Below are 24,566 nucleotides of genomic sequence, written 5' to 3'. Positions count from 1 at the left end.
TCGCTTGAATGACATTTTCACTGCCCTCATTCATTCTCATTGTAGAGCCAGCATCATTTAAGTTTAGTGGTCCATTGGTGATACATATACGCAACCTATTTTGAACAAATGCGGGCAATTTTTTCCCTTCCTGAACACAATCTTCATATGTTTCTTCCAATTCAGATGCCTGGGATGAGATCATAGTAAAGAGGGAGCACAATGACTTGTATCTGCTGCTCTGTTCCAACTTAGGGTCAGCTTGAATATTGCGCCCTTTGTAATCTTGGACAATTTCAGCTCTTGCTAATTTGGTCCACCTTTTCAGGATATATTGGCTTGGAATTTCCATAATAATCATTTCATCTTTAAAAACCTTAATAACATGACTACACAATATTCCTTTCATCTCAAACAACCTACAAGAACAAGACAAATTACCATCTTTGTCTTTCTTCACTTCACGCATTGTAGATTGCCGATATGCGTTGACAATATAAACCAAACAATCATCCTTGTGAACACAATTTGCTACGTATAACTCAAGTGAACCCACATATTCATCTTGAAATTCTTCAAAGATAGTTTTTGTGTAAACATCTCCTGCCTGAGTCAACATCAGAACTTGGACTTTTATCCTAGGCAACTTATATGACAATTCATACTCAGCTTCATATTCCTTATATTGCTTCTCATTAAGCACCCTTTCAAAGTGAATGAAAAATTGAATCAAATTGTAATCTGATCTCAAGTACTCTTTCAAATCAGCATTTAAGCTCTCACTAAGTTGTGTGCTCTTCATCCCTGCTGACCATGTCTACCTAACATATGCCCTAACCCATTTTTTCCTTAAATAAAAAATGCTTTGCAGCCATGAATTATCATGAACATCAAACTCATCTAACATAGCATTCCAAGCTGCAAAAAATTCCTCTTCCTCCTCATACTCATCTATAAACTTTCCCAAAACACTTCTTACCTCACCAGGACCGCTAAAAATGCCACTCATATGTTTTACAGCATTTTGCATCATATGCCATGTGCATAGCCTATGATATGTGTTAAGCATCACATATGAAATAGCCTTAGCCATTGTTGCATCCTGATCTGTGAAAATAGTTTTTGGATGTTTATTTGACATTGCTTCTAAAAAAGTTTTAAACAACCATATAAACGAATCGGTTGTTTCATCATACATCAATGCAGCTCCAAAAACAATGGTCTCTCAGTGGTTATTGAAGCCAACGAAAATAGCAAAAGGGCGGCTCTCTCTATTAATCTTGTATGTTGTGTCAAATGTTACAACATCCCCAAATTGACCGTAGTCAATTATCATTCTAGCATCTGCCCAAAAAATATTTGTTATTTGCTCTTCAGTATCCAACTGCACAGAATGAAAGAATGAAGGATTTTGTACCGTCTGATCTTGAAAATACTTCAATATGCTCCCTGTTTCACCAAATTCCAACATTCTTTGTCTTTTTGTTCTTAAATAATTCTCTTGATCTTTTTTCAAAAACCCAACACATTCCCTTCCACCTGCCTCTCTACCCATTAACTCATAGGATGACCTAAGAGGTATCCCACAGTCATCTGCTAAATCTATTTCAATATATTGAGGTGGAAATTTTTCTTTGGGAAGGAAGCATATGAGCACATGCACTTACTACAAGAGGATAGTTATGTGTTTCTACAAAATTGATAACTCTATACTTCCCAATTTGCCTAATTAATTTAATGCTCATCAATGCACCACAACCGGTCCTTGTCTCCGCCCTAGGAATCCTTACAGCTAAATCTCTTTTATCAGATTTTCTAAGACCCTCCTTAGAACAAACAAATGTCCTTGAAGTAATTTCACCGGTCTTACTTTTATGAGCATATTCTTTTCTAATACTAAATCCAACTCTTCCTCCATAAGAATTATAAAATTCATAAGTTGATTGTTTAGAGTCAAATTCCATACCTAATATGGATTTACATTGTGTATCATCCTCCCCATGAACATGCATTTGGGTAGCAATTGTTAAATCATCAATCTTCGATATATCCAATACCTAAAATGCAAAACAGTAAACATGATTTTTTATCTAATAAATATGTGAAAGCAGTACATGGTTTAATGTTCTTAAATGATATTGAGGCTCTGTTTTACACATTAATGTTCTGTTTCATACTATATACTAAATCAATTTTTTCTTTTTCTAAATATTTGATTTGTGGAAAAATGATTGTCTTCTCCTAAATCAATAGAAAAACTTTACAAAAATATCTAAAAGCCTAACCTTGATTGATATGACAAATTTGTTTCTGCTTAAGAGTGAAAAAAATCTTTTCAGTGAAATATGAGCATCATATACATACCAGATTTTAGGTGGGTTTTCTAAAATTACTAGATTTATGAGCATCATATATAAATGAGCATATATTAATGAGTTCTCAAACTGACAGACTATTGCTAATCTGTTCAGTGAAATATATAAATGAGATTTATATATGATCGTTTATAAATGAACATATATAAATAAGCATGAAAACTATTGCTTCTAGATTTTAGGTGGGTTCTCAAACAGACTAGCAAATATATATATATATATATGAGAATCTAACTTCCAGATTTTCACCATGATTCACACCCATGTTTGCAAGTCCATGATTCATTGAGGCATTTCATCATACACTTGGAATGGATTTGAACCCCAAAAAAAAAAAATAAATAAATAAAATAAACTACTACAAATCTAACCTTTGGTGTTTACAATTGTTTGGGTAAACAAAGATTTTCAAATGATGGAGTCTAAGGATGGCGAAGCCTTCTACTGTCGATTGATTATAAATGGAAAAAAAACTGAATCATAGATAAGGGACTGGGTTCTGAGAAAGAGAGAGAGAGGGAAGGAGGGATTGGGTTCTGAATTTATGAAAAAGGCGGGAGAAGGGATCTAAATCTGGATATGTAATTCAAAAAAAAAAAACAAAAAAAAAACTTTCCGTTACATACCTCCATCTAGCCAAAACGATAGAACTTGGCGTCGTTTTGTTTGTTTCTTGAGCTTCACAGACGTGGCTCCCTTTTCGCCCGTCGGATCCGTTGTCGCCACGCGTCTCCATCTGGTGGAATGGCTGGAGGGAGCTGGACTATAAAGTGCTGGAGAGGAGGTGAATCCGCCATAATTGCATGTAAAAATTGACGGCTCTTAGATTACTTCCCGTCAAAGAAAAACAAAAGATAGTAGTTTGTACTTCCTTTGGCATAACTGCATGTAACACTTTTGTACTTTCTTTGAAAACCAAAAATTAAAAAAAAAAAAAAATGATGAAAGCAACTGATTTATTATAAAACGCTAATTTTTTTTTTAAAAAAAAAGTTAATTTAACAACACTTGTTGTCTTTTTTTTTTTTATTTTTTTTTTTGTGGGAGGGGGGGGGTTGGTGTAAATGACTTATTGTAGAGCATTGATTTTTTTTTTTAAACATAATGTACAAACATTTTTTTTATTATTATTTTTAAAACACACATACAAAATTAAGACAACAAACAAATAAATCAAACCAATGACTCTTAAAAAACTTTGAGATAAAGAGATATTAAAAACAAAAGATAAATTTGGAATAAGTAAATTATGTTTCTTATTCAAAGATGATTGTGGTGTACAATACTTATATGCAAGTTTCACAACTATGTATGGAAAATACAGGAAGATAAGGCATAACTATAGCCTTGACAGAAATCTATAATTATTTAGAGAAAATATTCTGCTAGTTGTCTCGTGAATCTTCTAGAATAGAATCCCTTGAATCTTGCCTTTTATTCCCTATTTCTTGCTTACCAGTTGGAGTGATCGGTATCCTTCAATACTCCCCCTCAAATTGGGATGGGAAGGAGGACAGAGACCCAATTTGATACGTAACTTCTGAAATGGCTGACGTGAGAGGGCCTTAGTAAGGATCTAATGTGTCGGATCCTTGACTCGGCCGGTATTGCGTAGTCAGATGGTTTGTTTTACTTTCAGCGTTTTGATTATCATGTTGAGTCGTTGAGATTTCAATTCCATTCTTACTTAACCTCCCTTAACATTTTTGGGTTAAAATTTTGAGTTTCAAGCGTAAGAACATGCATCAAGGTGTGGAATCAAATTTTGGCTTTGGCTGGCAAAGCCACTCATGCATAATCACTTAGGGAATTTGAGAATTTCTGGGTAGAAAACTGCTCGTGCAGATTTGGTAACCGCTCCTGCAGATTTGGTAGGAATCCTAGGTTCTTCTCTAGGTCAAACCGCTCGTGTGGATTTAGATTTCTTGTGCAGAATTTGAAATTGCTCGTGCAATTTTTCAATGTCTGTCTCTAATTTTGAGCCATTTTCCTCAAATATGATGCCCATAAATGTGACTCATTTTTTTTCATCTCTCTCTCTCTCTCTTTCTCTCTCTTTCTCTCTATATATATATATTCATCTTTTCTCCTCCATCTCTCTACAAACCCATCCAAACTCAAACTTCTCTATAAGATTTAGCAAAAACTATCAAGATTTTGATAGGGGTTTATACCAAATCGAAGAGGGTAATGAGGGCTATGTTTTTGCTAATCGAATCAAGGTTCATCGATGTTGAATTATAGGGCTTTTCTATCCTTTCTCTCCCAAGCTTGAGGTAGGGATGTTCTTAGAGTTATATATATATATATATATATTTGCAAGTCTATGCTCGTTTGAAACCATTTTCTTATATTTTTGAATTATGATTTCGGGTTCATGAGCTTTGGGGAGGATTTAAAATTATATTTTCTCTATACTTCTTCAAGGTTTTGAGAGTATGAGCTATGTTGTTAAGTGTGAGTGTTGTTTTGGAAAAATTCTTTCAAAAAAAAAAATCTAATTTTGTGAAAACCCTAGAAATTGAGGATTTGGGGAAAATGTTGAGATGTTGTGAAGTTCATGCTTCATAATAGTATTATGGTGAATAGATGATGGAGCGACTGTTATATTTGTATCTAATGTGTGATTCCATGGAAAAATGAGAAATGATTGATTTTAAAGCTTGATGAATAACATATTATTTGTTTGTCTTGAAAAGAAAAAGTTTGAAAATGACGATTAATGTATGGAAAATGCATGAAATATGATATTGTTATTTATTTCTCAAGATACATATTGTGAAATTACATTGAGAAGAGATGTGAAAATTTAATCACAATGGAAGATTGTGTGGTGGAATTGAGAATGGAACAATTATAATGCAATGTTACATGTTGTATTGCCATTCCATTTCATCTTCATTATCATTGATTTCGAATTAGCATTTGAAAATATTGATTTTAGAAAGGAATTGTTTTGTGAAACAAATCATCTTGAATTGTTTTAGGGTAAATATGTTGGTAAGTTCGGATAGGGAGTGTAGTTTGGTGCTTGTTATCGGTGTGGCCAGTTGGATCACAAAGCTTTAGAGTAGAGGTGCTCAGTGGATATACCGATCTCCTTAAACTGACCAAACCGAACCGATCCACTGCATTTTGGATGGATCCTTGATGACAAGTAGACGGATACAAATCCTATTTTCTAATTCTGGCGGGTTTGGGTAGGGTGGCTATTGATCCACCACAGAACCGAGTCAACCCAACCAGTCCGCATATGTTTTTTTTACTTTTTTTTTTTTTTTTCGTGTCCTGAGCCGTCCCTTTTCTTTTCATTTCAACTTTTTCCCCTAACCCAAACCCTAAACTAATCGACTCTCTCTCTCTCTCTCTCTCTCTCTCTCTCTCTCCTCCAAACCCTAACACATCGGTGGCACTATTCGACGTGAATGACGATCGGCGGTAGTGGCAATCGAAGGTATTTTTCTCTTCTCTTCTCTTCTCAAGATGGTTAGACTTTGATTCCAATTTTCAAATTTTTTTGATGATTTGTTTGTCCGATTGCTTGATCGGTTAAATTTTTCAATTTTTTTGTGACGATTTGTTTGTTCAATTGCTAGAAATGTGTGGATAGAGGTGATCAATCTCCGTTCTATGGTTTTTTTTTTTTTCAATACTTAGGGCTTCAGATTTTTTTTCCAGTACTAAGGGCTTTAGATAGACCTAATCACACACATCTCTCTTGCTTGTTTCTCAATTTCTGTTCCATTTTTTAAAATTTACTACTAGTTCATTTTGTTTAGTGTGCTACTATAGATCTCTGGGTATTTGATTTCTTGTTTATCTAATTTTGGTGGTTTTTAATCTTTCTACTGTATGGGTTGTATGATTAAGCCCTTTTTGATCTTGAACTAGAAGTGAACTTTGATTTTTGTGAAAAGTGTGTTGAGTGTATTTGATTTGATAATGTATGTTATGATGGTGTGGAGACTTTTGACCCTACAAGAAAAAAAAAATGAGAGATAAAACGAAGAAAAAGAGGACACAAGGAGAGAGAAAGAGAGAGGGAGAGAGAGAGAGAGAGAAAGAGAGAGACAGTCTTGTTGCTTGTTATTGTCAATGAAAGACAGTTGCTTTGAAAGAGATATCATTCTTTGTTCTATTTTCATCTCATGTGCAAGTGACTTCTATGGTGACTCTTGGGTGTGGAGTTCTGAGAGGGTTTTTCTTCTAAAATGTGCTTAAGGAGTACCAATACTGCTACTGATACCTCTGAAGTTGCATAGGTGGGCATGATGATGAAACATGTTTTTTTTTTTCTTTTTTTTTTTTTCTACCTTCCTTAAGATTGGATGTTTTGGGATCAATTTTAATCGAGTTTGCATTACTTGTTTTAAACATAAAGGCATATGGTGGAGGAGGTTTCCCAAGTTCTAGCTCCTTTATAATAAGGATGGATGAGTATAATTAGTGACTCTCAGTACACCAACCATGAAAACATTAAGGAATGTCATTATTTACCTTTTTTAGACAATAGTAAATATGTTCTTTAAATGTTGTAATCCATGGAAACATTTAAATGTCTAGGTACTTATGAAAATAAAATAAAATGAAAAATTAACAATCTGATTGCATTTTTCTACTTGTTATCCCAAAAAAAAAACAAAATAAAAAATTATGTCGACAAGTTTTATTATGTTGAAAATTTGTTAAAATGTAAATCGTCAAACCGATTCGCATCTATCCGTCCAATTTGCATCCGTCAATCTAGCAGATTGCGGATTAATTTTCTCCAATTCGCCTAGTTTCGTACAGATGGTGGATTGGAGGTTCTGAGGCCGCAATCGAACCACGAGCACCCCTATTTCAGAGTATGGACAGAAGGTTGGATCATAGTCTTAGTTGGCTCGTTCTCAAAGTTAGTCTCAAGGTAGGGGTCAGGTGCCATCTTGTTATCAATGCGGTCAATTGGGGCATTTGAAAAAGTTTTGCCCACAAAGAGTAGGGTCAGCTAGTGGATCGGGATCTCAACTATCAGGAGGTTTCCAAATAAGTCAGTGGCAGAGGCAGCCTCATCAGTTGGTCTAGTCAGGGCAGGTATCTAGAGCAATACACGGGCCACGTCTATATAATATGTGCATCAAGCCTATGTTCAGAGAGGTGAACTAGAAGAGCAAAGGCCACAGAGAAGGGTACCATCCGTTGTGAGAAGTACTTATTTTTTCTTCAATAGTTGGGCTAGTGTATTAATAGACATCGGAGCATCACATTCATTCATATATTCTGCATTCATATTGGTTTTGGGGTTGGAGGTGGATCGGTTAGCTTCTCCGCTTATGGTAGAGTCACCAGTTGGGGGTAGAGTTGTGTTGAACAAACTATGTCGTGATTGTGAGATGGAGGTTGGCAAGAGTCAACTTTTGTTTGATTTTGTGGTGTTAGACATATCGGGTTTTGACATTATATAAGGTATGGATTGGTTGTCTACTTGTCAGGCCACTATGGACTGCCATTGTAGGAGAGTTACTGTTCGTATGCCAGCGGAGGATTGCTTCTATTTTTGGGTGACCGTTATGATATATCTACACCGTCGTTATGTGACCTTCGGGGTTGAGGTGAACTTAATTTTCTTTTTGCCTTGTCTTTTGTCGAAGAGAGTAGTTCGACTCGAGGCACATTTCCTAGGGTGGTTTGTGAATACATAGATGTCTTTTCGGACGACCTTACCAAGTTACTGCCTCACCGGAAGGTCGAGTTTTCCATAGACTTGGTGCCAGGCATGACACCTATCTCCATGTCCCCAAATACGTTCACACTGTCTGAGTTGGTGGTTCTGAAAGAACAATTGCAAGAGTTGTTAGAAAAGGGCTTTACCACCCTAACACTTCATCGTGGGAAGCTCCAGCTCTTTTCGCCAAAAAAAAGATGATTCGTTGAGGTTGTGCATCGATTATCGCAAACTGAATAGAGTTACGGTTAAGAATCAGTATCCATTGCCTAGAATAGATGATATTTTTGACCAACTCAAGGGTTCATGTTGTTTTTCAAAAATATATTTGAGGTCAAGTTATCATCAATTCCGAGTAAGGGATGAGGATATTCCAAAAATGGCCTTTCGTACTAGATATGGCCACTACGAGTTTCTAGTCATGCCATTTGGTTTGACCAATGCACATGCTACATTCATAGACTTGATGAATCGAGTCTTCCAACAGTTTCTCGATAAGTTTGTAGTTGTCTTTGTGGACGACATTCTCATCTACTCACCTTCTGAGGAGGAACATGAGGGGCACCTCTACATTGTTTTACAACTTCTTAGGGAACATCGTTTGTATACAAAATACAAAAAGTGTGAGTTTTGGCTTTCGAAAGTAAAGTTTTTGGGTCATGTAGTTTCTGAGGATGAGGTCACGGTATACTCTTTCAAAATTAAGGCAGTATAGAAATGGGATCAACCTGAAAACACCTTTGAAATCCGTAGTTTCCTGGGTCTAGCCAGTTACTATTGTCGCTTTGTAAGGAATTTCTCTTATATACCTTTGACTAGATTGACTCATAAGGGGTGAAATTCATTTGGAGTGAAGCTTATGAGAGATCCTTTCGGGAATTGAAGCTTAGATTGACTACTGCTCTTATTCTAATTATATCGAAACGTGGTTTGGGGTATATGGTGTATTGTAATGCTTCTAAGGAAGCCTTAGGGTGTGTTTTGATGCAAGAGGGTAGGGTAGCGGCATACGGTTCCCGATAATTAAAAACTCATGAGAGAAATTATTTGATCCACAACCTAGAGCTTGTCGTTGTCATTTTTGCCTTGAAACTTTGGAAACATTATTTGTATAGTGAGAAATTTGAAGTGTTCTTTGATCATAAGAGTCTCAAGTACCTATTTTCCTAGAAAGATTTGAACTTGTGTCAACGGAGATGGATAGAATTTATAGAGGATTACAACTTTAAATTACACTCTCATCCCGGAAAGGCCAATATAGTGGCCAATACTTTGAGTAGAAAATCCGTTAGTACTTTGGCTAGTCTCACTATGAGTCAATGGAAGATGATGTGCGACCTTAGTGAATTTGACTTGCAACTTCTCGAGTTCACGAAGCAGGCCACCTTATTCATAACCATTGCACAACCTATACTTGTCACTCGAGTGATAGAGGCACAACAGGGTGATACCGAAGTGGAGACTATCCGAGAGAGAATTTGCAAGGGAAAGGAAGAGAAGGATTTGAATATTTATGTTGATTCGAGTGTTCATTATCTTGACTAGTTGTTTGTACCTGAGCCTATTAGAGATGAAGTCCTTTGGGAATTCTATTATTCTCGCCTTGCAGTACATCCAGGAGGCACAAAAATATACCATGATCTTAGTCATCAATTTTGATAGAGGGGAATGAAGAAGGATGTAGCCATATTTGTATCTAAGTGTTTAACCTGTCAACAAGTCAAGGCCGAACATCAAAACCTACGAGATTATTGCAACCTTTACCAATTACCAAGTGGAAATGGGAATATGTCAATGTAGATTTCATTACAGGCCTTCCTAGCACTCAGAGGGGTAGTGATGCGATATGGGTGATTGTGGATTGACTCACCAAGTCAACCCACTTCCTTGCCATGAGTGTGAGGGATTTTGTTGAATACTTAGCCGAACTTTATATCCATAAAATTATTTAACTCCACGGAGTTTTGGTGAGTATAGTTTCTGATAGAGATCCTTGCATCACTGCAAGATTATGGCAGAGTCTTTAGAGTGCCTTGGGTACTCAACTGAACTTTAGCACCACCTACCACCGTCAGATTGATAGGCAATCCCAGCACACCATTCAAATTTTGGAAGACATGTTAAGAGCATGTGTGTTAGACTTCAAGGGCTCTTGGAAGAAATATTTATCTTTAGTCGAGTTTGTTTATAATAACAGCTATTAGGCTAGCATTAAGATGGCACCTTTCAAAGCTCTTTACGAGCATCCTTGTAGGTCACTGGTTTGTTGGGCCGGGGTAGGGGATTCACCTATGCTTGGGCCTGAGTTAGTTCGCGAGACCACCAAAACTGTGGCTCTCATTTGGAAGAAATTAGTTACGACTCAAAGCCATCAGAAGAGTTATGCCGACCGAACGCAGAGACTGTTGTCTTTTGAGGTAGGAGATCATGTATTTCCAAAAATCTCTCTTATAAGTGGATTGATGATGTCACAACCCAAACCTGCCCTTAGAAGTTTAGGTCATGACCATCCAATAATCATAGATTATCTACGGCCTCTAAGACAAATACAAATTATATATTAAATAACGGGGCTAAAAAGAAGCAAACTTCAATAATAAAACAAGTCCATTGAGATGTGCTTAATGATAAACTTTAAAACATAATCATCACTGCATCCAAAGCTTGTAATATTAACAAGAAGTTAAAACTTCAATTTCATGCATTCAACTCCTTATGAAAGACATGTACATAAGAAAACAAAACAAAGTTTATAAAAACAAAAAAGCTTAACAAACACTTGGCTCTTCAAAATCCAAGCAAACACCACAACTCGGAGGTACTCCATCGCAGGCTTCTCAAAAGGAGGTGAACTCCCAAGGCAACTCTAAACTCGATCTTTCACATGCTCACCTACATATATAGGGGAAGGGGGCGAGCTAAAGCCTAATGAGTAATACAAAAATAAAGAGGTTAATGAATGAAGTCCCACATAATGCAAAACATGTCTTATATTATCCAAGTGAGTCATTTATCAAATTCAAATAAAGCATTTGCCATAACAACATCCATTATCAAAACATTATATGTGGTAAGATCCAAAAGAGTAAAGCATAGAGGCCATTTAGGCCTAAATCAAAAGGACCATCTAGGTCTAAGCAAAGAGACCATGAAGGTCTATCAAAGGGACTATAAAGGTCTAGCGAAGGGACCACTCAGGTCTAACATCAGAGATCTCTGTACTTCAAATATTCAAAGGATCATGGTATTATATCCCCCAGCCAGAGCCTCACTAGAGGATGCCACAAATACGTTTACAAAAAAGATCTTCATTCATTCGTATAAAATAACATTTCATAACATCATTCTTGTAACAATTTTCAAAATACATATCAAACATATCTTTATAGAGATATTACTCACAGTGGACTTGAACAATTGCTAAACCTCAGGTGTCCAACCCACACAAAACACATAACAAATACACATTGAAATATACCACTCAAACAAATACTCTTTACTTAAACCAATTTCTTAGGTGGGTTTCTAGCTTATTATTTCCTTAATGAGGTCTAAACAATGCCTTAGAATTCTTAAAAGAATATGGGAGGGAAAATATGTACATAAGAGTGTTATAAAAACTTGCTGAAAATAAAGTGTTCGCTCAAGCGATGCTTTTGTCGCTCGAGTGGTGAATGCATGCTCTCAGTATCTAAGTCTACAAAATAAGATTCTGGATGCTACAAAAGTAGGCTCGAGCGAGGACTTGTTCGCTAGAGCAGTACACAAAGTCTGCAAAAATGCTGGATGATCGAAATGTGAGCTCGAGCGGTAACTTCATCGCTCGAGCAGTCTGGACGAATTCTGTTTTTCAAAATTGTAAGATTGAGTTTCCAAACACATTTTCAAGACTTGAGGGCTTGCATGGCTTATTCAAAAACGTGAATATACTTTGAAAAACATGAGTTCTTACCCAATTTTGAAACCATTAACTCAAAACATCATCAATTAGCAAAATTGATATCAAAACCTTCATGCATGTAGGATTTCCAACACTCATCACCTTAGAGAACACGAACATGCAATAAAGAACAAATTTAATAGAAAATTCCTAAAAATATACAAGGTTTAAACTTCCATGCATGTTAGAATGACAAATTTCAAAACAAAAATGATAAAACTATGAGAATTTCAACCATGATCATGAACCTAGCTTAATTTCATCATTGTAACGCCCCAAATTTCTAGCCCAATTGATAATACAACAATCATGGCTCTTTCAAGGAAAACCGAATATAAATCTCAAACTTACATTACATGATACAATCTTCATACAACAATACATTAATCCAACAAGTAAATAAACAAATAAATACCCCCAAGGGTTTACAAGTTTCCAAGGCTTAAGCCTAGTTACACAAAACGGTTATTCAAACCCACACAAACACAACCCTTGGCTTACACACAGAGTCACAGCAAAATGAGAGCATTGTACTCCCAACACATATCCTTCCACGCCCCTAGTTGGGTGCGATCACCACATCTTTTTCCTGCACAAAAATCCTGCAGGAAATTCTTAACAAAGTATATATATTCTATGCAAGTTCCAAGAAATGAAATGCACATGCCATGCTATGCCCTTTTTGAAAATAAATCACATTTTCATCTTTTGAAAACCATCATGCTCAATGATATCATGCAATTTCAATTGTTCAAAACTTAACAATTTATTTCAAGGGTGGTAAATATGACTCTGGTAATTCCTAGGTCGGTGTCTGCAAGTAGACTATACAAGTACTACCAAATTGTCATTTTTATCGGTATTAACCGGAAGGCTCGACACCTATTCGCGCGGGTTTTCGGTCTTTCACCCCGGACTCTCAGGCCAACTTATTCAATATCATCTACACCACCTATCAACATTTACCAACGTATTTTCCCCAAAGTCATTCCATGAAAACTCGTTTCTCAACATTCTTTTCTCAATGCAAGTTTTCAAATCAACTTTCAAAATTTAATCAAATGAATTGATATGCCAATTTCACAAGATGGATATAAATACTTTTATTCAAATTCATCATCCAAGGAATAACACAATTCCCTCTTCCCAAGTATCCTCAACAATTAGTTATTTCAAGACTATTTCAACGTTTTGAACAATAATTTCAAAAATGAACAACAATTCTCATATTCACTGAAATTCATCATTTATATAAATATAAATAAGAAATTTTCCAAACATCTATTTATTTTGACACACAAAATAAATATAACAATATCATTCATGGATTTTTAGTCTTCTTAAAAAAATCTCCAAATTCTAGGTTTTCTCACCAAAACTATACAACTCAAATCTTTTGAAAGAAAACTTTTCAAAATCATCTTTTCTTCAATCAACGAAGATCAAAACCCATAAGATCATTTTAAAAGAACAAGAGGCAAACCCACTTTCAAAATCGCTCAACTTCTTGAATCAACAATCAATTTTCAAGGTTATCAAAAGATGATTTCGAAAATTATATAAATCTTGCAAAAAATATATATAACTCAAAGAAAATCTCTACTTCAAGTTTTGAAGAAGAAATGAGATGAAACCTCCAAAATCAACGGTGTCGAAACTCGATCTTCACCGCACACAACGAAGCTCTCGAGAAGTTAACCAACTTTGATGAAGAACCTATGGCAGAACTCTAATGGATCTTGAGAAATCAAGGTTTTGATCCAATTTAGCGTAGGGAAATGTAGAAAGAAGGGAGAGGAAAGGGTTTTTAGAGGGAGGGAGATATACAAAAGTGATCTGAAATATCAGATTCACGAACTGATATAACATAGTCCGCTCGAGCGTGGAAAGCCCCGCTCGAGCGTCAAATACACCTTCCCAGTACTTTTGCAGATAGGTCAAACTTCTGGAACCAAACATTCTCCGCTCGAGCGGATAAACGGCCACTCGAGTGGACAAGCAACTTTTAATGCATTTTTGCATTTTTGCTTCGGGGGCGCTGCCCATTAACCCCACCAGGGCGCTGCTTTAGAACCTGCTAAGGAGCGCTGCCCCCTGGACCCCCACAAGCTGACCGGTCAACTCGATCCCCCCCAGGGCGCTGCCCTAGGACCCGCTAAGGGGCGTTGCCCCCTGGACCCCTGCAAGCTGACCGAGCAACTCGATCTCTAACATACTCAGCGAAGTGGCAAAACTGGGATCGTTACAATCATTTTCTTGACAAAACCTTATAAGTTACATGCAAATAATTCTAATTATTCCATTAATTCAACTCTTAGATGGATTATCTAAAAGAATTGAGGCTATAATTCTTACCTAGAGTCTTTAATTTTTTGTATTCTAGCAAATTCTTGAGCCTCTTATTCAATTCTTCACAATTCTTCAATTTTCTCTCTCTCTCTCTCTCTCTCTCTAGAGTTTGCTCACCCTCTCTCTCTAAATCTTAGCACAAGTGATACAAAATGAGCTGAAAACCCTTTCTAAAGTTGTATATAGTATAGGATTAGCTTAGTTAATTCATTACACTTTTGACTAATTAATCATAATTTGCCTAATTGATTATTTCTAATTATTTTTAATTTGAATTAAATTTTTAATTAAATTTCCATAATATTCTAAATATTAAATTAAGCTAATTAAGCTCGTCAATTTTAGTTTCTCAAATCATCTAGGCTTTCAATTTTTTATTCAGATCGAATTTCCTAACAGATATTCCACAAATCAAACAGATACAACCAAATCAAACACATATCGCACAATTACAAATCAAATTTCACATAATTAAATAAATACAATCATGATATGCAAAATAGGGTTGTCACAGATGAGGTTTGGTTAAGGCGGGAAATTATCTACTTGGTTTATCGGTCCTTCTGACATCATAGAATGGGTAAGAGAAGTTTAGTATTGTCTTGCCTTGCCACCACAACTCTCGAGAGTCCACAACGTATTCCACATGTCAATGCTTCGTAAGTATGAATTTGACCCTTCCCATATGTTAGATTAAACGGATATTGAAGTTGACGAGGATGTATCTTATAAAGAGGGATCAATTAAAGTTCTAGACACCCGAGAACAGGTCCTAAGGGGTAAAGCCATTTCGTTAGTCAAAGTGCTTTGGTGTTATCATGGAATTAAGGAAGCAACTTAGGAGCGTGAGGCCGAAGTCTGAGAGAAATACCTAGATCTATTCGATAATATGCAACATTTTCTCTTTGATTTATTTTTCCCTAATGCGTAGAAAACAAAATCTAATGTGCCTTTTCTACTATATTTACTATTAAAAGTTGTTCATTCGCTATTTGGAACTGTTGGGAATTGGCGATTGTTTTATTGTTATCATATTGTTGTTGTTACGTGTTGAATTGACGTTATTTCACGGGCGAAATTCCTTAAGGGAGAGAGATTGTGACAATTCATTCCAAATGACCACTCGAGCGGAGATAAGGTACTCCTAGTTGTTTGCTTTACAGGTCGAAGGAGTGCTCGATCGAATGAGAGGGGTCCCCAATATCTCGTTTTGCTGGCAAAGATATAGAGAGATTTCATTTATCGCTCTAGCGGTGAAAAGACAACGCGAGTGGTCTACGCAATATCAGCTACATAAAAGTGACTTTTTAGATCATTTTCTTCACTTCTTTTCCTCTCTTCTTCTTCTTCTTCTTCTTCTTCTCTCTCTCTCTCTCTCTCTCTCTCTCTCTCTCTCTCTCTCTCTCTCTAGCTCCGAAAACCCTAGCCATATCTCTTTAGAAATCTTCCATTTTACTTTGATTCACAAAACTTTGTACTGATTGAATTGGGATTTTATGAAAAGCACATAATCTAGCTTCTCGATCTTGATTCTTGAGGTAGGACTACTTTTGACCTTGTATCTTTTTTATTTGAAGATGTTTATGTGGTATTGACATGACATTAATGAATTCATGAATGTTTGAGTTTACAAATTTTCTGAAGATTTCTACCATTAGTCTTGGATTATGGAAGTTTTAGATGAACATTTATATTATATACATTGGAGAAGCAAAAGCCCCAAATTTTATGAAATAAATTTTGAAAATTTAAAAATATTGTGAAGAAATGAAATTGATCCTTAATTCTTTAAATTGATGATTTGATTATGATACTAATGTGGTATTTCAAGGGAGAATTATGAAATTTGGGATGTTCTTGAGATTTTACTGGAAGATTTTGGGGATTGTTACTTTATTTTGTCTTAATTGCTTGAATGATGAGAAATTATTTTATCTTCTTGAAAGCATGAACATTTGAAAACCTTGGAAAGATTAGTTATGGGGGGAGGTAAATAGCGTGTGAGCCTGGGTAAAGAGTCGGTTTTGAGAAAGTGTTGTGTATTGTTGGTACTCGCGTGGAGAAGTCTAGGTGCCCAGCTGCCTTGTTTTGATCTTATCGCCAGATAAATGTGGGGAAATATTTTTGGGCGTCCACTGGTCTTGCCGTCTTGTAGTCAGTAAAAGTGGAAAAATTGATGATTTTGGATGCCCATTTCCTACCGTATTAATAGCCGGCAAATGTGGGAATATTTTTGAATATAAACCTATGTATACATATGTATTGGAACTCTCCTCAGGGACTTCACAGTGTATTGACTCTGGGTGTTGAAATGTGATTTTATGGAAATCCTAATATCTAAATTTTCTTTGATTAAGTTTTAACTTGTATTGAATTGGAAAGTGTTTTTTGTTGTGATAATGTCACTTGGATATTTGAATAATTAGATACTCTGTTAAAAGTTTTCTACTGAGCATCTAGCTCATTCCTATCTAACAATTTCAAGAATTGGTGATGTGCAACCGCCTCAATGACTTGGAAGGGGAAACTCTTTTGTTGATAGAGCAAGATGGCTCTTGGATGTAATATATGGAAGCTCCAAGCATACATGTTTTGGGACTTTGAGTCCATTTTGTTGTTCAAGGCCATGCCTTGTTTATTTGTAAGCCATTAAGGCATTTTATTTCATCCTCAAGTATGTTATACATAAACAGGTGCACGTGGAACTTGTATTTTTTAAAACCTTAGTTCAATGAGAAAGAGAAATTTTTGGGATGATGTCATTATGGCCACAATAAGATTTTGGATTAAACATGTTTTTGAGAAATATTTTAATTTGAATAATTTGGGGGCATTACAAATTGTGTTACTTGTACTCCAAGGAAGTAGTGAAGATACCCAAGGTCCTTCTTTGCAAATTCTTGACTAAATCGGTGTTGTAGCAATGGTGTAATTAAATAAAGAAAATAGATTCATAAACAATTCGAATTGCAGAACATGAAATATGCTGAACATACCAGTTAAACATAATTACATGATAAACTAAAATGACAAAAAGAAAGTAAACTGAATCCTGCACTAGACAGTTTCCTTAAAACAGATTTGCGGCCTCACCAGTTCGATGTTGGACGTTGTTCGACGTCTCTCTCCCAAGATACAATGGTTGGACCAGTTACAACAGGGCCCCTACTAAGTAGCTTCGGCGAATAAAACTCAGGCAGCACCATCTCACTAGGAAGAATATAAAAACTAGAGAAAAAATTCTGGAACACAAAGAGAGCAAACTTTTTGGTCGTGAAATTGAAAGAGAGGGCCTCATTTTATACAAATGGAGGGAGAGAGGAAAAGGCTCATGCCATCAAGGCCCATCACAAATGCATAAATGAATTCTGTATTAACCTGCAAAACTGATGGATTAATCCATCATCATTATAGAGGAGTTACACACATTTTATACACATGTGTAATGTGTATAATAATTCTGCAGCCCACAACACTGGCTTGGCCCAAAAAGTTTAAGATGAGTGGGCCAAGCCCAACCCCCACACTCAATCCAGTCCAGCAACCCTCAAGCCTCAAGCCCAAATCCCAAGTCCTAAGTCCCAAAGATCCAAGATCCAAGATCTACGAACCACGGAACACGAACCCAGACCCAGACCCAGACTCGGACCCGGTCCGGTTCGGTTCAAGCAGGCGGGTGGTGCACACGCACGTGTGGCAATTTTTTCATAATCAACTTGGACCATAGTTTTGGCTCAAGCCCATCCTTGAAGCATCCATAACTCCCTTCCTTCAAAAAATTTGGATGCCCCAAAGGGCTCACACCCTAGGCAAAAAATAGGATTTAAATACCCATCAATGCTCTCCTCTACAATTAATGTGAGATAGAAGGTTTTACACCTTTCCCAACACCTCTTTCATGAGGCCAACTTAATGAGTTAATTTCTCATTCAAATCTTAATGCTTTTTTGGTCATTCTTTTTGTGGTGTAAAGATTTCACTACAAAGAATCTAAACCCACTTTAATCCGCCTCAATTAAGGATTGGCACCCACTTTAATATTGCATTAAAGTCACTACAAAACCATTATTTTCCAACAATCTCCCACATGAATAAAAGTTGACCGAATACCAACAAATGGACAATGCTTAACAACAAAGACTCGAAGAGAGAGTGCAATGAAATAACCCCTGCATTGGAAAAGGTAGCTTTTGGCTTTGAACCCCTCTTAGTGAAGTCTATCGGATTTACTGGCTACCTAGTGAACACAAAGTCTTGAATTGTTCTGCTGTTTATATAAACCAAGACAACATACCTCACATAAGAATTACTCTAATCATTATTCTGTTCTCACTGTTGTGTCCGGTTTGGCCCTGGAACCTAGCCTGGTTCAATGAGTGGTTTAAAGAATTCGACCCTGCCAATTCTTATAGAAGCGGCCCCACTTCACACTCACATAGGTTACTCTACTTGAGTATCCTGCTAGACTCAGTTCAATAGCTCAACACACTAGAGTCATTAAAAGCTTAGCTTAACCTCTACACTTGCAAGTATCACTGATAAAAGGAATGGTTGGAGGTTTAACCTCCTCAGTGACATACCACCGTTACATGCAATTAGGTTGTTCATTGAACCTAGATCTTGGGATCTCTAGTCAACTAGTGTAGGCACCCTATTTTGACCATCTTTAAGACTTGGGCGCCTTATGTTGAATACTCGATGATGAAATGTTACGTTGTCAAATCATTCAATTTCTTCAGCAAAAGGTTTTGGTTTTCAAGCTTCAGAACGTAAACCATGTACCCCCTTTGAACCAAAACCTTTTTTTTTTCTAGCCTGACCACTCAGAGGCCTGCTGCTAAACAAGTGGCCAGCAGGCCGTTTTTGGTTGGGCAGCCATCCACCTTCATGGCTGGCCGGCCATGTTCAATGGCCAATAGATATTTTCTGCTGCCAACTGTCCCCATGTGCATGTCTTGCACCAGCTGGCTCAATACAGATATTTTCGATGTAAGACAGTGTTTTTCTATAAATGCATGACCACCCCTCATGGTTTCAGGTGAGAAAATTTTGCCAAGTGCCTATAGCTTGCTTAACACACTACCTCTCTCTCTTGCAATACACATACACCATACATACACTTCCTAAGCCTAAACTTGGGGCCTCTTGCTGAGATTCTTGAATCCAAATTTTAGCTCTTGAGACTGTTCAACTTGTGGTTTGTGAACTAGAAAAGAATTCTCTCTTTGAAAGAGGTATACTTTGAGCTTTTGTACCATCTTTCCTATGTCTATTCTTTTCTTTTCATACTATTTTTCAGAGTTTATTTTAGCTCAAAAATGTGATTTTAAGTCACAAAAAAAGAGGAGGGGCTAACCACCCTTCCTTAGGCTTGTTGGTTGTTTGAAACCTTTTCGCTTTAGCCTATCTTTCCTCACTTTTTCCACCTAAAAAAACTCAATTTTCAGCACTGTTTTTGTCCTGTTTCAGTGTTGTTTTGTGTGTTAAAATATGCTTTGAATATTGTAGATATGTTGTTGTAAGTCCCCATGGATATAGCTTTCAATCCATTTGAGTTGATAGTCTTTTCTTGCACTTTTTTATAGCTTTCAAACATGTTCATACTATTGTAATCATCTCTGCAACCTCCCTCCATTCTTTGTTTATTTTGATAAAGAGTTGAATCAAACAAAAGATTGTTACTCAACGCATAAGAAAGAGACCTTTCATGTTTAATGGTTTAATCTCTTCGGAGGTTCATTGCCAAGGTATTACATCTCTTTCATGCTAAGCACGATCTCTTGTTTGACACTTCTCTTTATCGCCGGTGCATTACTTCTAAGGGACTAGCTTTCAAGTATAGACCCTTGGAAATCATAAATGAAGGTTTCATTATAGCTTGTTATCGGGTTTAGATTTAGGGTCATTATCGCCCTTTCGGGCTTGACTCTAAATTCATTATCGCTCGTAAATAAGTTTGATTCCTCCTTTGCCATTTCCCTCATAGAAAAGGGCTTGAAAAGCTCATTTATCTAGGCAAGTCATGCTTGTTATCTTTATCGCATTTGGACTTAGTGGACATAATCTACACTTTTGGACAAAAAGGAAGAAAAGATAAGAAATGGAAAGGTAATATAAAAGAGGCAATCAAATTGGAGTAAAAGAGGTAAAGAGGTAATAAAATTGAGTTGGGTTCAATCGGACATTATATTGAACCTATTAGGTCTTGACTCATTACATACTCTTTAGTGATATTCAATGATTCGAGAAGTAATGTCTACCCCTTCCCTTGAGGTAACTCCATGATAGGGAGGAGGTGTTGTTGGTCTTTCATTTCCTTTTATTGATCTTTTATTCTATCGGTTCTAAGATCATCACACAACAAACATGCAAAAATTGATGATTTGTGAATCGAATCTACTCCTCTCTTGATCATCTTCATGATAGGGAAGGGCAGAGAGGATAAACATCTCTTGGAAATACTCTGTTTTTGCTCTGTTTCAACCTGTGGCAGCAGGGCATTTCCCAAAAATAGTGGCCAGCCCGACCACCATTCTGTACGGCCGATCACTTCTCAAGGTCGGCCAGCCACCCATTTTTGTACTAGTAGTAGCATTTTTGTGGTAGAACAGAGCAGAACCTGAGGCCAAAACAGAATAAATTTCTGACGGCAAATAGAGCAGATTCTGACAGCAAATAGAGGTTTCTGAGAGGATGTTTTCAGTTGCACACATGTGGCTTCTCGCCTCCCATTCGATTACATTAGTGCTTTAAATATTTAGTATGTGTTGTAATTAATTAGTTGGCTCCATTTGAATTTGTAATAGCTAGTTAATTTAGTTTATTCAATTGCGTTGTAATAATTAGTTTAATTAGGACATTTTATTCGAACCCTCTTGTGCGAGGGAAAACTAGTAAACACTTGTAATATTTTGTATGTCTTCCAATCCCCATTGCTTTCTCTCTTTTATTTAGGTGCTTATCATGGTAGTATCATATTTTTCGTTTAATATCATCACCATGCTTAAATATCCATTTTTGCATGCATTGGGTTCGGTACTTCATTCTAATATTGTTATCATTTCCTATTTAATTGAATACGTGCGCACTACCGCATGCTTTGAATTGATTCATACGACATGTTAAAAACCGAACTTAGTAGTTGCATTTTGTATGTGTTGCATTAGTCACTTGCATATTAGAGCATGCATTTTTCTAATTATTTTCTTCTCTATTGGCTTGCCTCGGTTGAGTACTAGGTGAGCATTTCTTGCTTTAGCATATTGCATGTGTGTTTGTGTTGTCATATCAAGCATGTTACCATGAGGCTAAGTGCTTATTTGATATACCTCTCGAATGCCTGTGGACGAAGGCTATTTCCCCTAAGTTGGAATGAATTTGATTAATGTACATATGAGCTTACCTTTTCAAGTAGTACATATTCAAAACTCTTTTCAAACAAACAAGAAATCAAAGCATTCTAAAATGGGTGAAATAGTCTATACTTATGTGCCTCACATAATAATGTTAGCATAATAATCAAAACAAGAGCATATAATGTACATAAAGATCACATCATGATTAGTAGAGACCAATCTTTGATCAGGTGAGCGGGGTGCTCAATTCATGACCTTCCCCTCTTATACCTAAATTCCCAAGCCGAGACACTTTAGTTATAACGGACAAGTAGCCTTTGGCACGAGTCACGGGTTTTCTAAATTTTCTAAAAATATTTAGGTGGTGACTCTATAATCTGGCAATGCAATCCATTTTTGGCATATCTGATGATAAATGGATATTCTAAGATTTTCCAGATTTGGACTCTCATTTGTGTTTTTTTTTTTTTTTTCTGTTTCACATTGCACTTGTGAAATCAGATTCAGAACCATGAAAGTTCGAACTATAAGGCTATCGTATCCAAGGAGACTAAACCCCTCCAAGGAGCACGAAAAGCAAGCTATAACTAGGTTGGGTTTTCATTCTGGTAACACCTTACCCTGAGGTCTTAAACCCATTCCTTCTGATGACTTCTCTGCTAATAACCAATTTAACCCTTTGGTTAGCGGATCCGCAATGTTGTCCTTAGACTTCACATCGTCTAAAGTGAAAACTCTGTTAGAGAGTAGTTGTCGTATGGAATTATGTCTACGATGGATATATCTAGACTTTCCATTATACATACTACTCTATGCCCGTCCAATAGCCAATTGGCTATCACAATGAATACAAATGGCTGGCACAGGTTTCAACCAACGTAGAATATCTTCAACGAATTGGCAAAGCCATTCTGCCTCTTCTGTTGCTTTATCGAATGATATAAACTCCGATTCCATCGTTGATCATGAGATATACGTCAGCTTGGAAGATTTCCAGGACATGGCTGCCCCTTCAAGGATGAACACATAACCACTAGTGGATTTCAAATCCCTAACATCAGATATCCAATTTGCATCACTATAGCCTTCTATTATTGCTAGATATCTGGCGTAATGCAGCCCATAATCCCTGGTGAAATGGAGATACCTTAGCACCTGAACGATACCCTTCCAATGAGTGGCATCAGGATTGCTCGTGTATCTACTAAGCCTGCTAACCGAGAAAGCTATATCGAGCCTTGTACAACTCATCAAATACACCAAACTCCCAATAACCAGAGAATATTCTAGCTGAGAGACACTCTCACCATTATTCTTGGTCAAGTGTAGACTCAAGTCTACCGATGTCCTAGACACACTTGTATCTGATTTACCAAAATTTCCAAATATCTTCTCAACATAGTGAGATTGATAAAGTACAATACCATCAGATGTTCTGGTAATCTTAACACCCAGAATTACATCTGGAAGGCCCATATCTTTCATGTCAAACTTAGAGTTTAACAATCTTTTGGTAGTTCTAATCATCTCATTATTACTACCAACAATGTGTACGTTATTAACATATAGATACAAAATGACATAACCTCTGTTAGTGTCTTTGACATATACGCATTTGTCACACTCATTCATTTTGAACCCATTAGACAACATAGCGTTGTCAAACTTCTCATGTCATTGCTTAGGAGCTTGCTTCAATACATTCAATGATTTAACAAGCTTACAGACTTTCTTTGTTTGTCGTGTAGCTGAAAACCCCTCAAGTTGCTCCACGTAGATTTCTTCATCTAAATCTCTATTTATGAAAGTTGTCTTTACATCCATCAAATGTATCTCCAGGCCACATAAATGTCATGATCCCATTCCGCCCCTATTAGAATAATGTCGTGATAGCTAGTAATCTGAGATTACCGAAGGACAACTTACAAAGATTCACACAACAGAGTATACATATGGGGCATACATGTGCGGAAGCAATAAATTTAAATCTAATTAGTCCATAAGAGATGTGCATAGATTGAATGAGATGACATACATATTAACATGGTTTCACAACTTAGATACAAATAAATTAAAGTTGAAATTATATCTTAATCAAAAGGCTTCTCAAGCCCAAACATACAAGACAGCTGAACTACAAGCTAAGAAGCATAATCTTCAAGATGATTACAAAAACATAAAGCAAAACACATCTTCCAACAAAGCTTAGGGGACACCACCTTCTTGCTCATCACCTACACACACACACACACACATATATATATATAAGGGAGAGGGGTGCGCTGATAACTCAGTGGATAATATAAGTAATAAAGGTTTGCACGAATGATATCCGAGACTTGTTGCCAAAACAATACATATCATAGCTTGTAAAAAACAAAGGATGAACCAAGTTCATCAATCAAAGGCTTTCAATGCTTCTTGGGATGTTTACTAACATTTACATAATACAAAGAATGACATTCATTGACAAAACAAAGGAATAACCGACCTGGAATCAATTAGACAAGCCCACCCATCCGTGGCAAAGAAGATATCTCAAACAAAGGTACTAGTTGCGTTAGAGTCCCTTAGCACTAAGGACCTTTCAAGAATGTCATCAAAACAAACATAATACTTGATAGAAAAACTAAGGGATAATCATTCATGTTTGATCAAATACTTTTCCAAAACAAAGCAAAGCTTTTATCAAAACATTATAACATAACTTTATTAAAAATACCACACATAGTAGCTCTTCGGATGTAGGCATTAAGACAAAGAACCATGACCTACAAGTACACAACAAAGTCCACTGAATGCATTTCAAGAAGACAAGAAGAGATGCTCAAAGATGGATATACAATGCACTCTCAAAACAAGCT

General features: G+C 36.5%; 1 protein-coding gene across 1 annotated transcript; it reads right to left on the bottom strand.

Moving 5' to 3' along the window:
• Positions 1-1,204: 1,204 nt before the first annotated feature.
• LOC114319834 (protein FAR1-RELATED SEQUENCE 5-like) lies at positions 1,205-22,659 on the bottom strand. Its single transcript, XM_082871920.1, has 3 exons — positions 22,519-22,659; positions 1,693-2,036; positions 1,205-1,550 (listed from the first exon to the last, which is right to left on the bottom strand). The coding sequence occupies exons 1-3, from the start codon at positions 22,657-22,659 to the stop codon at positions 1,205-1,207; spliced, it is 831 nt and encodes a 276-aa protein (XP_082728046.1).
• Positions 22,660-24,566: the final 1,907 nt, after the last annotated feature.

The sequence above is a fragment of the Camellia sinensis genome, chromosome 5 (genome assembly GCF_055761805.1).
Source record: "Camellia sinensis isolate YWXY chromosome 5, ASM5576180v1, whole genome shotgun sequence".
Taxonomy (NCBI): Eukaryota; Viridiplantae; Streptophyta; class Magnoliopsida; order Ericales; family Theaceae; genus Camellia; species Camellia sinensis.
Note: the sequence above shows the minus strand (reverse complement) of the source record. Positions and strands in the feature narration are given on the sequence as shown.

Excerpts from the sequence above, each read along its gene's own strand:
- LOC114319834 (XM_082871920.1), bottom strand. The coding sequence starts at position 22,659 with ATGGAATCGGAGTTTATATCATTCGATAAAGCAACAGAAGAGGCAGAA. Across the intron at positions 2,037-22,518 it reads GCCAATTGGCTATTGGACGG|GTATTGGATATATCGAAGAT; the intron begins GCATAGAGTAGT and ends TTTGCATTTTAG. Across the intron at positions 1,551-1,692 it reads TTAATTAGGCAAATTGGGAA|GTCATCCTATGAGTTAATGG; the intron begins GTATAGAGTTAT and ends GATACCTCTTAG.